The sequence below is a fragment of the Balaenoptera physalus genome, assembly GCF_965194825.1.
Source record: "Balaenoptera physalus genome assembly, chromosome: 15".
NCBI classification, from domain to species: Eukaryota; Metazoa; Chordata; class Mammalia; order Artiodactyla; family Balaenopteridae; genus Balaenoptera; species Balaenoptera physalus.
In genome coordinates, this window is record NC_138894.1 from 85,032,745 (window position 1) to 85,047,404 (window position 14,660).

The following is a 14,660-nucleotide window of genomic DNA, read 5'->3' on the forward strand; positions in this document are numbered from 1 at the left end:
TATGTAAATATTACTTAAATTGGATTTGTTGCTAAATGCCAGTTTCATGAGAACGCAAACTGTTCTGTACCTGGAAGAATTAAATTGTGGTGTTTGGAGGTTTTATGATGTCGTTTCTTTTCCCTGATTTTCTCGTGGAGATGAGCTGGAGAAGAATCACTATTGGGAATTGCGGAACACAGGACTCAAGGGTAGAGAAAGGGCTTGAGAGGATCCTGGGATAATTCCTAGAAAGAGCAACTATTTGCTGTTTAAACCCTGAAGACAGAACTTATGTGAGTGCTTACTACTCTGTATATTTCATGAGGAGACGATTACAAGCGAGTGTTTTAAAGACAAGCTACTCTGGAATGTATATTCAAAAGAAAAAAAGTCCAAATTCGCTGACAGCTTTTAGACGGCTGCTGTGTAGTCTTTTAACATGTTCACTAGCATGTGCACTGGCCTGCAGAGAGTTCCATGGGTGCATGGGTGGAGAGGGAGCATATTGGAACTACTTAGATTTACTTTATCTCGTTCTTTCACTGTGTGAAATATGCAGAGTAATAATTTCCTATGAGGATGTGTATTTACAGTTGTGTTGGTTTTTTTTTTCCTTGAATGGCTGTAAGTACAAAGAAGTTTGGAGATTACTAGAATATTGCTTAAAAAACATGTTTTTGTGCAAGACAGAACCAGTGTTGTGTGACCCGGGACAAGTCGGTACCACCTCTGCCAATTTCAGTTCCTATTCTGTAATTGGAGAAAATAACATGGTCCCTAACTCACAGGATTCTTAAATATGTGAGGGTGGGGGGGGGGATAGAGAGAGAGAGAGTTTTATCTCTGTACCTGTCTATAATTAGTATGAAGTATTTAGAATTGAGCCTGGCAAAAAGTCAGCACAAAAGGCATATTAAAGTGGTTACAGTGAAAAACCAGTTTCATTCCCAAAAGTTTATTTTACTGAGTGCCTGGATGTAGAGTTTTGTGTAAAACCTGCCTAAATCTTGACTATCATTTTTAGACCTAAGTTAGGAAAATTAATCAAAGCCATACTTGGCTTCCTTTCAGGAATTAATAAATAACTCAAAATTTTACCACAATAGTATGCATTATATTTAAGGCAAAATTAAATGTCACAGTTTTATATATATACACACACACACACACGCACACACATAAGTCCAGATGACTGAGGGTCAAGTGTACAAGTGTAGATACTTACATTAATGTTAGTGTTTTGGATTCACTAGTTAATGAGATACATCTTTCTCACTAAACATAGTTTCCCTGGTGACCAAATTCAGAATACTCCTGTGGCTTTCTTAGCTCCACTCCCAAATCTGCCTCTACTGCAGAGTATGTTTTACTGCCTACTGGCCTCTGTATCTCAGGAGCACTTCAAACTCAGTGTTTTCAAACAACATAAATGTATTATTTATCCTCCTTCCTTTCCAAACCTGCTCAGTCTACTGATAATGGCATTTAGTATTAAGAGTAAAGGTTGTTTCTGAAAATTAAACACAAGGTAAAATTTTATAAAGCAACCAAGTTTTAATTGGCTTGAATAGTAACATTAGAGGGACATATCACATTAGAATCCTTTATGTAGTTTTATACATTATGTTAATATCCAATATCCAATTAATATCCAATTTGGATATTAATCCAAAATTAATATCCAATTTCACTGCCTATAAATAGTCAAACTTGGTTAAACTCAGTTCATACCACGAGGAACCTGGACGTTAAAGAGGTTTGACTTTGGGTTTGGACAACCTGGGTTTGGATCTAGGCTGTGCTAAGTTATAGCTACATAAGTCTTCAGATTCAGTTGGTTTAACTTTGGGAGGTTTGACTTTGGGTTTAGACAACCTGGGTTTGGATCTAGGCTGTGCTAAGTTATAGCTACATAAGTCTGGGTATCTTTTAATTGAGCCTCAGTATCCCCTTTTGTAAAATAAGGACGATACTTAGAAGGATGTTGAGGATTAAAGGAAAGGTTTGTACCTCTTAATTCCCTTCACTTATTTCATCCCCGACCCCTCCCTCTAGCAACTATCCATTTGTTCTCTGTATCTGTGAGTCTGTTTTCATTTTGTTTTGTTTCTTTTGTTTTTTAGATTCCACATATAAGTGAGATCCTATGGGTATTTGTCTTCCTCTGTCTGACTTATTTCATTCAGCATAATACCCTTTAGATTCACCCATGTTGTTGCAAATGGCAAGATTTCATTTTTAATGGTTGTGTAATATTCCATTGTGTGTGTATGTGTGTATCACACCTTTATCCATTTATCTGTTGATGGACACTTAGGTTCCTTCCATATCTTGCCTATTGTAAATAATGCTGCAGTGAACATTGGTGTGCATGCCACTGCTTTTGTTCAGCACCCCTTATCCTTTAGAGACTGGTCTCTTTTGCCCCTATTCTTACTCTGTTTCGTTTGTCTTCTATATTGAGGTCACAGGGATTTTTTAAAACACAAATCTGAGTGTTCACATTTTATTGTCTGAAGTGCTGTGCTTAGTACTTCCTAGTTTTGCTCATCTGGAATTGTTTGATGGATGGCCTAATGAGTTTTTTCACTTATTTATATTATTATCTATTGCATCTCACATTACTTCATGATATATTCCAAGTAGTGTGCTTAATTAATTCAGTACATTAAAAATGAGGTGGTATAATGCAGAATGAATTTGTCTGTGGTGGTGGGAGAAGTAGAATTGGGAATGAGGTAAATAGTCCATGGCAGATTCAGAAGCAGCAGCAATTTACCTTTTTTTTAACCACTGTTTTCTATTAATAATTCCAGTTCTGTTATGACTGTTCTCACTGCTGTTAGCCCCTACTTTGATATGAATGCGAAATGTGAATTACTACATACAATAAAATTGAAAATTTAGAAATTTATAGTCCTTTGTTAAAATGCTTTTGGTCTCTTATCAAATTTCCTATGTACATGCTTGCTGTAATTAACCCTTGGCGATTGATTTTTCTTCTTGAACTTTTTTTTTATTGAGAATCTGCATATTTGTTACTATTCCTGCTCTGATGGAGTTTGCTTTCTGTGAGGGGGAAATGATATGTCCCTTACTTTTAATTTTTTTATTGTAAATAAACAAATATTAAAGACTATGAAGAGCTTTATGGATATATTGAAAATCCCAGAGGAGCTTTTTTTCTATTTTTATATATTGCAGGATATTAAAAAAGTATTTTTCTTTGCATCTGTTTATATGTCTCTTTAGCCTATTAGAAACAATTTTACTATTGTAACCTAAAATTAACTCTCAGGGCATTCATGTGTGTTTTTAAAAATCCATTATCATTAAATTACAAAGTGATTCCTATTTTAAAAGGTAGGATCCTTCAGTGTCTGTTAGATGCAAGTTACCATGGCAACCTAACGGCAAACTGCAAATCCCAGGCTAACCACAGCAAATAAAAAACATCATTTTCATGTAGCACTCTGTCTTCTGTCTTGTATAGAATCTCACATTCGTTGTGAGGAGCTAATCACATTTACCTTCGTGCCCCTTGCTCCCCCCAATTTTACTTGAAAAACTACCATTTTCTAATGGTAAAATACTAAAATCAGTCAGCTGATGTGTCTGCTAACTGCAAGATCATGTATTAAGCATTAATAAAAACAGTGTCTAAAAGGGCATTTAATGTTGGGAAAACCAAAAAGTAATGCGTCTTCTTTGCTCTTCTATAATAAATAAATTTCTGTAATTGAGAAAGGAATAGAGGTATGGGTGGGAAAGAAGGAAGTGTTGGGAAAATAATAGCCTGGTGGTATTCTAGGGAATTTAAATTAGCAACAAGTTGAAACTAATATACATTAATTCTTGTTATTAAATAATTTGAGAATTGTTTGATTTTCAAGTTCTGACTTGTGTAAGAGATTCAAGATAAACATTAAATTATTTGTAAAAAAGATGGTGAATATTATGTAATTGTGACTGTAACACTAGTACTGTCTCAAAAGGCATTTGTTAAATGTCCTTCTTTGGATGTTAACTAATATGCCTTTTAAGTGGTATTTGATTTATCATGATAAATTAGGTTCCTTATTGCCTTCAGGATAGGATAAAGTCCCAAATATTTTAATGTTGTTTACAACAGTTCTTCTCAGACTTTAATGTGCTTGTGAGTCACCCGAGACCTTGTTAAAATGAAGCTTCAGATTCAGTTGGTTTAAATTGAGGCCTGAGATTCTGGATATCTAACATGTTCCTCGGAGATGTAGATGGCTGCTTGATGGTCCTTGGACCACACTTTGAATATCAAGTCTACCAGTCATTCTATGGCTGGCTTCTTCTCTGCTGCCTTATTACTGGTAGCTATGCCTTGTCATTTATGGCACTGTGTCATGGACATGCTTATAGTATCCCCTACAGTAGCAGTTTGCCAAGTGTGGTCCAGGGATCCATGAGACTCTTTCAAAGGGTCTACAAGATCAAAATTGTTTTCATAATTATTGTAAGATGTTATTTCCCTTTTTCATTTTCATTCACTTGTGACTATACAATGGAGTTATCCAGAGGTTACAGACACGTGATGCTGCCATCGCTCTGACGACTGATAAAATGTGTACTTGTGTGTTGCTTGTTTTAAAAGTTTTTCAATTTTAATTTATAATATGGTAAATATTGATAGATTTAAACAAAAGCTCTTTGAGGTCCTTGGTACTTTTTAAGACACCGCAACCTTTGAGAACTGCTGCCCTATGGTTTTTTTAGGCCATGGACACAAAGACTCACATCTAAACTTTACCAGAGCTCTTTCCATAGCTTCTGGTGGCTGTTCGGCTAGGGCGGGAGTTTCAGCCCCCCACGTGGACACTGCAGTGGGGTGGCCTCCTCACCTTTCCGGGCAGTGGTAAAAGGCCTCCTCTGACCCCATCCAAGGGGGAATGGGAGTAAGTAGCATCCAGTTACCCCCTGTTGGGGGTGGACATCTAAGTTCTCCATCTGATGCCATCATCATGGCTCCCTACTTGGCCTACACAGCCTTCTCTGAAACTAGCTTCACCAGGGTGGAAGTCCAGGCTACCCACTAGGCCTTTGCTGGTGTTGTGGGGGAAGAGGAAGGGCCAACAGTTCTTTTAGTGGTATTTGACTGGAGTAGAGTGATTATTGTCTAAAAGTTTCCTGTCTTGTTAGGCTCCCCTTTTCCTGCTCCTTTGTCTAGAGAGAGCAAGCTTTCATTAGGCATTTTTGTTTTTCCCCTGCACCTGTTGGTGTTTCCCCAGTTGCTGGCTTCTCCAAGTCTGGGATAGTTGAGGCAAAACAAAAACTCAGGGAACCACCACGATGTCATTCCTTGGGTCACGTGGTTCCTAGCCAGTCTGCCTCCTTCTTCAGAGTCGTCTTATGTTTGCTTTATAGTATATAATTTTCAAGGATTTTAGTTTTACTAAGCAGGGGGAATAGGGAAAATTACATCTATTCCATCTTCCTGGAAGTGGAAGTCTCTGATTGCTTTTATTAACTTGCACTTTGAGATAAAGAATTAGAGACTGAACTCCAGCCCCACTGCATATCTCTTATATTGGGTTGTATAAAAATATATGAAAACATTAAACATTAAAATATTTTCATTAAAGAAAAACTAGGTTTGAAAAACGCAAATAACTACTTTTGGGAGAAAAAAGTTTAAATTTAATTAAATAGAATTGATGTGAAAGGAGTCATGACCACAGTTGAGGATTTTACAAAACAAGGTAATTTTGTGTAGTAAATTTGAAGGTTTAAATTATCAGTGTTCTGGAAAATAAAATTATAGCAAACTTGTTCTAGGAAGATATAATGAACCTGTAATAACCAGTGTACAAAAAAGAAATTGAAATGATTTCATAAAATTAAAATAGTCTCCAATATCTAATATCTTTAAGCTTAGTTCTTTCTCACTTTCAAAAAACATTTCATTGTCATGCCAGAGTGGTGATTTCAGAGCATTAAAAAGATGAGGAGGGGTTCCCTGGTGGCACAGTGGTTAAGAATCCACCTGCCAATGCAGAGGACACAGATTCGAGCCCTGGTCCGGGAAGATCCCACATGCCGCGGAGCAACTAAGCCCGTGCGCCACAACTACTGAGCCTGCACTCTAGAGGCCACGAGCCACAGCTGCTGAGCCCGTGCACCGCAACTACTGAGCCTGTGCTCTAGAGCCCGTGAGCCACAACTACTGAGCCCACATGCCACAACTACTGAAGCCTGCGTGGCTAGAGCACATGCTCTGCAACAAGAGAAGCCACCACAGTGAGAAGCCCACGCACCGCAACTAAGAGTAGCCCCTGCTCACCCGCGCGCAGCAATGAAGACCCAACGCAGCCAAAAATAAATAAATAAAAATAAATATATTTAAAAAAAAAGAAGATAGGGAAACTACCCAGTTCACTTAATGAAGCATGCATTGTCACAATAAAACCTGTCAAAGATAGTTCCCCAAAGTAGTTCCAACACAGTACGTATAGATATTTGATGTTTCTGCAAAATTGGTTCTGTCAGTGTAACTTTGGGAAGCAGTGGATAAAAATTGAACACTGTACGAATGTCTGTCTCGCCCGCCCTCCTTCTCTTGCATCCCTGCTCTAGGGTCCCTGTTCTCCGTCTACTTTATGCCGTCTTTGTAACACCGCTCCACTAGCCCCCCAGCCTCCCCCCCGCCCCCCCCCCCCCCACACACACACACTTCAGCTTGGCTGTCTTGCCCTGCCGGTACATCAGCAAGTGGAGCTTTCCTCTCTTCTACTGAGAACTGACTTGAATCTTTCAATCCAAATGCATGAGAGAGAAAATCTCATTTAATCCACTGCTGCCCAGGTACCTGGTACAAACAGGGCTGCTATAGTATAGCACTAGGGGCACCTAAATAGGTTGAGAGTAGAGCTATTTTTCATATTCTTACATCTTAGAAATTTTTTATTACCTATGCTGTGGATTTTTCTTTCCAGTTATTCAGCAGTTATTGGGTACCTATCATTTTAGATCTCTAAGTGAATTTTTAAGAGAAAAATGAAAGCAACATTTGGAGTAGTCAACCATTTAATTTCAATCAAAGACCATCAGCTTTGACTTGACGTGCAGCATTTATATGTTTAGAAAATCTTGATGATGTTCATTTTCTAGGTATAAATTTTATAGTATATCAGTAAAAAACAAAAACAAAACCAGACAATCAGCATGGGCTGTTTCTTTAGAGAAGAGTTAAAGGACACTATTGATGCTAGGCAACACTGCTCCAAATATGCTTCTTTGGGAAAATAATTAAAATTAGTTTTATGTGATTCACTATTTATAACTTATAAAAATTGGATGATTGCTCTGGAATCATTTCAGAGGCAGTATGCCATCTCTATCAATAGATCCACAGTTTCACAAATAAGATCTTTTACCTTTTGTGAGCTTAGGAGTTAAAACACTTAGGTAGGCCCATATGAGTAAAAACCTTGGTCATGAATCGTTCTGAAGTAAAATCAACTAGTGTAGCATATGCAGATTTTTTTTTTTTTTTTTTTTAACAAAAATGTATTATCTTATACTTCTGTAGGTTAGAAGTCTGACATGTCTGCCTGGGTGAAAATCAAGGGAGCGGTAGGACTGCATTCCTTTCTGGAGGCTCTTGAGTATCTGTGTCCTTGCCTTTCCAGCCTCTATTGACCACCTACATTTTTTGCCTCACGGCCCCCTCCCTCCATGCAGATGATAGTTTTACTTTTTTTAAAGTAAAAATGAATGGATATAGTCCTAAAACTTAAGCTTTGCCTGTCTTGTTTTGTTAAGTTTTTTAATGTATATGGAACAATCTTATGGATGCTATATATGATTTTCTTCATTGTCACTAATATTTGTTTAGACCTGATGGCCAAAAGAAAGGAAGGAAATTTCTTCTCTCCTGGAAATGCCAAAAGACCAAGACAAGAAGAGCTGGATGATTTTGATAAAGATGGTGACGAAGATGAATGTACAGTTTCTTTCACTAATGGTACCTCTACTTTGGTGAGTGCAAAATTAACAATATTATGTCTTTTGACTTGCATGTTTCTCATGTCTGGTTTATATGTCATATTCTTAATTCAGTATCAGGAGCTGGGTCTCTGGCTGCAGAGGAAAAGTAATATGAATTTTAAAAAGCTGAGATAAAATCACCTGACTAATTTTGAAGTTTATGTTAATGATTAGAAAAAATTAGTAGAGAAAACAATGAAACTAGGAGCTGGTTCTTTGGAAAGATCAATAAAATTGACAAACGTCTACTAAGATTGACAAAGGGGAAAAAAGAGAGAAGACACAAATTACTAATATCAGGAATGAAACAGAGGATATGACCACAGACCCTGCAAACATCAGAAGGATAATAAGGGAATACTGTTAACAACTCTACACACATAGATTCACAGCTTAGATAGAGTGGACCAGTTCCTCGAAAAGCACAAACTATCACAATTCATTCAATATGAAATAGATCATTTTAATCACTCTGTAACTATAAAGGAAATTTAATTCATCGTTTAAAAACTCCCAAAAAAGATATCTTCAGTCCCAGTTGGTTTGATTGGAGAATTGTACCAAATGTTCGGGTTCAGGTTCAGGTTCGGGTTAGCATTCAGGAGCAATTCTTAGACTTAACATCAAATGTACAAACCATTAAATGAAAAATTGATAAATTGGACCTCATCAAAATTAAAAACTTTTCTTCTGCAAAAGACCCTGTTATAAGGATGGAAAGTCAAGCCAGGAGAATATTTGCAAATCACATGTCCAACAAAGTTCTAATATCTTGTTTGTATAAAGAACTCTCAAAATTCAGCAGTTAAAAGCAAATAATTGGATTTGAGAATGGGCAGAAGACATAAAAGAGACATTTCACTGAAGAAGAAGATATACAGATGCAAATAAGCACATGACATGATGTTCACCATAATTTGTCATCAGGGAAATGCAAATTAAGACCACAATGAGATATCACTACATACCCATCAGAATGGCTAAAATTTTTTTGAAAAATGACAACACCATATGCTGGCAAGGATGCAGAGACACTGGATCATTCAGTGGTGGGAATGTAAAATGATATAGTCACTCTGGGAAATAGTTTGGCAGTTTCTCTAAGAAATTTCACATGCAACTATCTATCATATAACCCAGCATCTGTCACAGAGAAAAGAATATTTATCTTCACACAAAAATCTATACACGAATGTTCATAGCAGCTTTATTCATAATAGCCAAAAACTGACAATCCAGATGTCACACAGTGAGTGAGTAGTTAAACATGCTGAGGTGCATCTATACCCTGAGATACTACTTAGCAATAGAAAGCAGTGAAGTACTGATACAGGCAAAAATGGACAATTATGCTGAGTGAAAAAAAAGCCAATCTCAAAAGGTTACATTCTGTGTGATTCCACTAATATAACATCTTGAAATGACAATGTTTCAGAAATGGAGAACAGATAAGCGGACCAGGGGTTAAGGAGGGGGTGGATTGGGTGGGATGTGGATGGGGCTCTAAAAGGACAACGTGAAGGATACTTGTGATGGAAATCTTCTGTATCGTCACTGTATCAATATGAGTATGCTGGTTGTGATATTCTACTGTAGTTTTCGAGATGTAACCTTGGGCAGAAACTGGGTAAAGGATTCACAGGATCTCTCTGTACTGTTTCTTACAACTGCATCTGAGTCTTCAATTAGATCAAAATAAAATGTATTTTTAAAAAGTCTTCAACCACGATTTCCAGTATTCTACTCATACAAGGATGTAAATGTTTTCTGCTTTTTAATAAGCTGGTGTCTAGTAGAAGAGAGCCAGGGATTTTTTAAATAAATGACTAAAAAGGCTGGAGACGTTAAGTGTTCTTTAAAACAATTTGGAAGGTTTGGTAAAATATGTGTGATTTATTTTCATATTTTTAACTACGAAGTCTGACCACTGTGTGCCGAACTTTTGCTTAAAGCATTTATAAACCTTCTCTAATTTAATTATGACATATATTCACAATATGAGAATTATAATTATATACCCTCCCCGCAGTGGACATTTAGCAGTGTCTGAATATATTTTTGATTGTCACAACTAGGGTGGGGGGAGAGTGCTACTGGCATCTGGTGGGTAGCAGCTAGGGATGCTGTTAAACATCCCACAATGCACAAGACAGCCTCTCTCCAACAAAAAATGATCTGATTAAAATGTTGGTATTGTCCGTATTAAGAAACCTTGATACACTTATTAGATCCTATAAGGACTTTAGAATGAGTGGTTAATCATATAAGGTCTCCATTTAATATCATTTACTCATTGACTAAAGTTAACATTTAAAATTATACTTCCTGTAACTTTTTTCATTGGTAGCACTGCTGACCTTTCTCTTCTAGCAAATGATTGGATGATTGTAGTGAGTGAATTTGATTGTTTTCTCTCATTTTTTTAATTAATAGACAGCAGCAGATGTTGGAATAATTGAGAGTATTCAGCTCAGAAACTTCATGTGTCATTCGATGCTTGGACCCTTTAAATTTGGTTCTAATGTCAACTTTGTTGTTGGCAATAATGGAAGTAAGTGCTTTTGCCCTCCTTCTTATTTGACTTTGAGCAGTACATTGAGATCAGAATGCATTAACTTTTTAAAATAGGTGACTACTAGTGCTGATAAATCTAAGTTTTAGACCTCTGATTTGTGGTCATGAATTTTTTCAGTATTGCCTGCCAGTCTGCACTTTAAGAAATGAGTTAACTTTAGGCTCATTATGCAATAGGGATAAACATTTCCTGCTTATTCTTCTGAGTCTATGTACCTTGGAATTCATACCACAGAAGAGTAGGCAAGCCATCCTCATTGCAACTGAGGCAGGCCTGTGTCTTTTATCTATTAAATGTCGTAACAGCGTGAATAAAGTGCCTTGGGAATCCAAACTTGAAAGAAGCTAATTCTTACTGTTGTGGCCAATGAAAGCTTTAAGAAGAGGTGGTATTTGTGGTGGTACTTGAATAAAAATGAAAGATTTTTCAGATCTTATTGGGGAAGAAGAAGCTGAGGTGTTCCAGGCAAAGATTGCTCATCACCAAAGGTTGGGAGGGGTAGAAGCAGATGTATGTGGAGAGAGTGAACAACCTCATAGGGTTTTATCATATCATACATGGTAGGGAGGGGCAGAAGCATACACTGGAGAATCAGTTGTAGGTGATGTTGTTGAGGATATTGACTGCCATGATAAATATTTGGGGATTTCGTTCACAAGTCAGTGGGGAAGCAGTTAAAGTTTTAGAGTATAGAGGTGACATGGTGAAGATTTGTGAAACAAACTGACCACATTGTAGAGAGTAGATTAGAAGGGGGAAGACATAGGAGTTAGACCAGTTAGGTAGCTTTTGTCGTAGACTCGCCAGATGTGAGATGTTGACTGCTTGACTGAGCCAGTACAGAGGGAGAGGAGCTTGCCAGGGTCCACGACTGGTGGCCGTGCTAGAACATGAAACTAGTACAGGTAGCTCCACGGTCTGTTTAGTTGTTGTTCTTTGTTTTCCCTACTCTATTCGGTCAAGAGGAAAGTATTTTCAGAAGGAGGGAATAGACAAAAGAACCAGAGCTACGGGGAGGTCAAACAGGACAAGAAGTAAAGATAGACTGGTGGGTTGGTTCTGCGGTTAGATCTTAACTCCTGAAACAGCGAAGTTGTTAATACAATGCAAGTGGTGGAGGCAGTGAATTTGGAAATGAAGAAAAAGGAGAGAGTTAGGATAGGGACTTGAAGGGCATTCCAGGAACTAAATTGGGCTAACCAGTGTGTACTTTGGTTAATTTGGAGTATATTGTGGAAGATGATTAGCTGATAAGAGTTGATTAATTTGGTTGATTGTGGAGTTGAGAAAATGGTTACCATAATTGTTAAAGATTTTGGAATTTTAGCTTGTGATATTTTTATGTCTGTTAGAGTAAAAAGAAGTATACTCTTCAAAGAGCTAGCAAATGGATAATATTCAAATTAGGAGTAATAATTGTCAAAATATTATATAAAAACATTGTCTATATGACTGATAATTTTTTCATATTTAAGCTCATTCATTCAATAAATATGTGAGTGCCTATTATGGGCTAATATTGGAGATAAAGCAATGAATAAAAAACAACAGTCCTGTCCCTCTGGAGCTTGCATTCAAGGTTAAAAATAGTTTCTGGCTTCTGAGAATTTATGGAAAAAGTAAATTTTGATTAAATTAGGATGTAAGAAAACTTAGATGAGTTAAATGTATATGGGTAATTAGAAAGATAAATTCATTTAATAGGCTGATGGGCCAAGATGACACAATGAGAGTTTTAGGTTGGAAAGGTATCAACCATTTTCTCCATTTCCTTATTAGTGCAAAGATTTGATTCCTGAAATGTACTGATTTTTTTCTAATAGCAGCAGCTAAATATTTCATGATATGTACAACTTTTTGTTTGTTTTTGGCACTTGAAGAAAATTATAATTGAAGTATAATGTTTTATTGCAGAAATTTTTTTACATCAAATTGTAGGAGTCAGACTTCTCTTTTCTCCCTCTAATGAACGTGATTCCTTCAACACCTGTTTCTGTAGGTGGGAAGAGTGCGGTACTCACAGCTCTCATAGTTGGTCTTGGTGGAAAAGCAATTGCTACAAACCGAGGATCTTCTTTGAAAGGTTTTGTGAAAGATGGACAGAAGTAAGTGTTTGTTTTCTACGTGTATTTTTCAGTTCTTTGATAAGAAGCAGCTTCTTTAGAATCCCAATTCATGTAGACATGGTAGGAAATGAATTGGCTTCCCGGAACTGGAGCAGCGATATCATATCTTTTCATTCCTTTCTCTTGCCCCCTGTTGCCAGCATAGCCCACTGTTGCCTGTTCACCTCTCCTGACAGAATGCTTGTGTCAGTTAGTGCCATGTGCCTGCCCACTAACACTCGTTTCTGTTACCTTTCTGGAAGAACAAGCAGTGATAAATCTGTGTACTCCTGTTTAAAGGAATATTTATAAATATTGGACTTTGCTGGCTCTTGACCCAAACCCAGCTTCAGCAAGTCCACATCGGTATGATGTAGGCTAAGGCAGAGTTAGTGACCAGCCAAGGTGTCCCTAAACAGAATTTCAGCTCTAAGAATTTCAAAAAAGTATTCCATCTGTCTCTCATTTTATATCCTTTACGCAGGGGGTTCACCAGTGAGCTTGACTTGAGGACCAAGTCTCTTTGGGGTCCATCTTGACCCTTGGTGAATGGTCATATAACAACCCTCTGTGGCTTTACATTTGTATTTCTTTCTGTTATAGTTTGCCATCACCTAACTATATATTAATTGCTCAGTTTGCATCATCATAGACCCGTGGCCTTTTGGCCGTTAGGAAACTCTCTTCAGGCTGATCTCCTTATTCTTTTTAATTCTGCCTCAGAAAACTCTGAGGGATCCTCGTTTCTCCTGACAGCTAGATGTCCCAGACTCCATCATATCAGCTCCCAGAGTCAGGCTGCTCTTTCCTCTTTCACACGCCCGGTGCCCAGAACTTCTGGAACTTTGATAATTAACAGTGATATCTTTTTTTTTTTTTTTCCTTCATGTAACAGACTTTCCTCCTGCTCAGTGTTGTATCTACTTAACTTCCCCCATTTTCCATTTTATTTCTAAAAAATAGAACGGGAACGGGATGTGAGTCAGGATTGCGGGTTTCTTATGTATCTCTCAGAAACCTTGGGAATCTTAACCCTAAGCCAGGGTTCCAAGTTGACTCAGGAGAAGGGAAGAAAAGATACAGAAAAAATCATTTTTTGTGCTGTATGGCCTTGAAAAAGAACTGTTTAGTAACAATTCTCCAGCTTATTTTCTGTCTCTCCTTATCTTACTTGGGTGCCAGCCCAGCAAGGTCTTCTCTCACACAGTCTCCAAACAAAATTATGGCTGAAGTCAAAAATTAGTTATTTTAACACTTTTAAGGTAATGGTCTCAACTCTGCTTCAATTCATTATACTGAACTCTACATTTCTTAGTTGTCCAAATAGTTACCTAGTCTGCCTAGCTAGACAACACATTGATCTTTCAAATAGAAGCCTCAGGAAGAAATTTGTTTTTTCTGCACCATTAAATGTTTTATGTCTCAAAGATTTTAAATGTTTTTTCCATATGGGAGGTAGCTGGATCAAAGCAGAAACTTCTTTCTGAGATGTGTCCTTGGAATACCATTAAAAAAAGAAAGAAAGATAAAGGCTAGCTTACACAAATCACCGACTTTGAAGGACACAGCTGCCTGTAGATAGGAACATTAAAATATTTTAAACAGTTAATAACAGTTAAAAGCTTTAACCTGAGCTCAGTCTCCTTTTTTACTGACCTCGTCTAAAAAAATAGCTAAAACGAGCTTTTCCAAACCCATTACTATTCCTCTGTCCTCCCCTTCCTCATTTAGAACATTTGGTATCTATCAAATTTCTCTTCTTTTATAGTCTCTGATTCTGTCATCACTTTTTTACAGAATCAGCTCATCGAGCTTTTCGGTTCTATTCTGCACCTAAAATCTATGAGGCTATCCCGTTTTTCCTGAGGAATGTCTTTCAGTCTGGCAGAGGTTTGAGGTGGTCCTCAGGACTCTGTCCCTCCCGCACATCTGAAACATTACACTCTGCATTTGTGACGCCTGGGCTCGGGGCTACCTTT

General features: G+C 37.4%; 1 protein-coding gene across 2 annotated transcripts in view; it reads left to right on the forward strand.

The window, feature by feature from the left end:
- SMC6 (structural maintenance of chromosomes 6) overlaps positions 1 to 14,660 on the forward strand; it is a 76,952-nt gene that overhangs the window by 574 nt on the left and 61,718 nt on the right. For both annotated transcript variants that reach the window (XM_082426423.1, XM_082426424.1), the window contains exons 2-4: positions 7,850 to 7,992; positions 10,435 to 10,552; positions 12,576 to 12,681. In XM_082426423.1, the coding sequence (XP_082282549.1) occupies positions 7,855 to 7,992; positions 10,435 to 10,552; positions 12,576 to 12,681 (362 nt within the window). In that variant the 5' untranslated portion in view covers positions 7,850 to 7,854. The remainder of the gene's footprint in view (positions 1 to 7,849; positions 7,993 to 10,434; positions 10,553 to 12,575; positions 12,682 to 14,660) is intronic.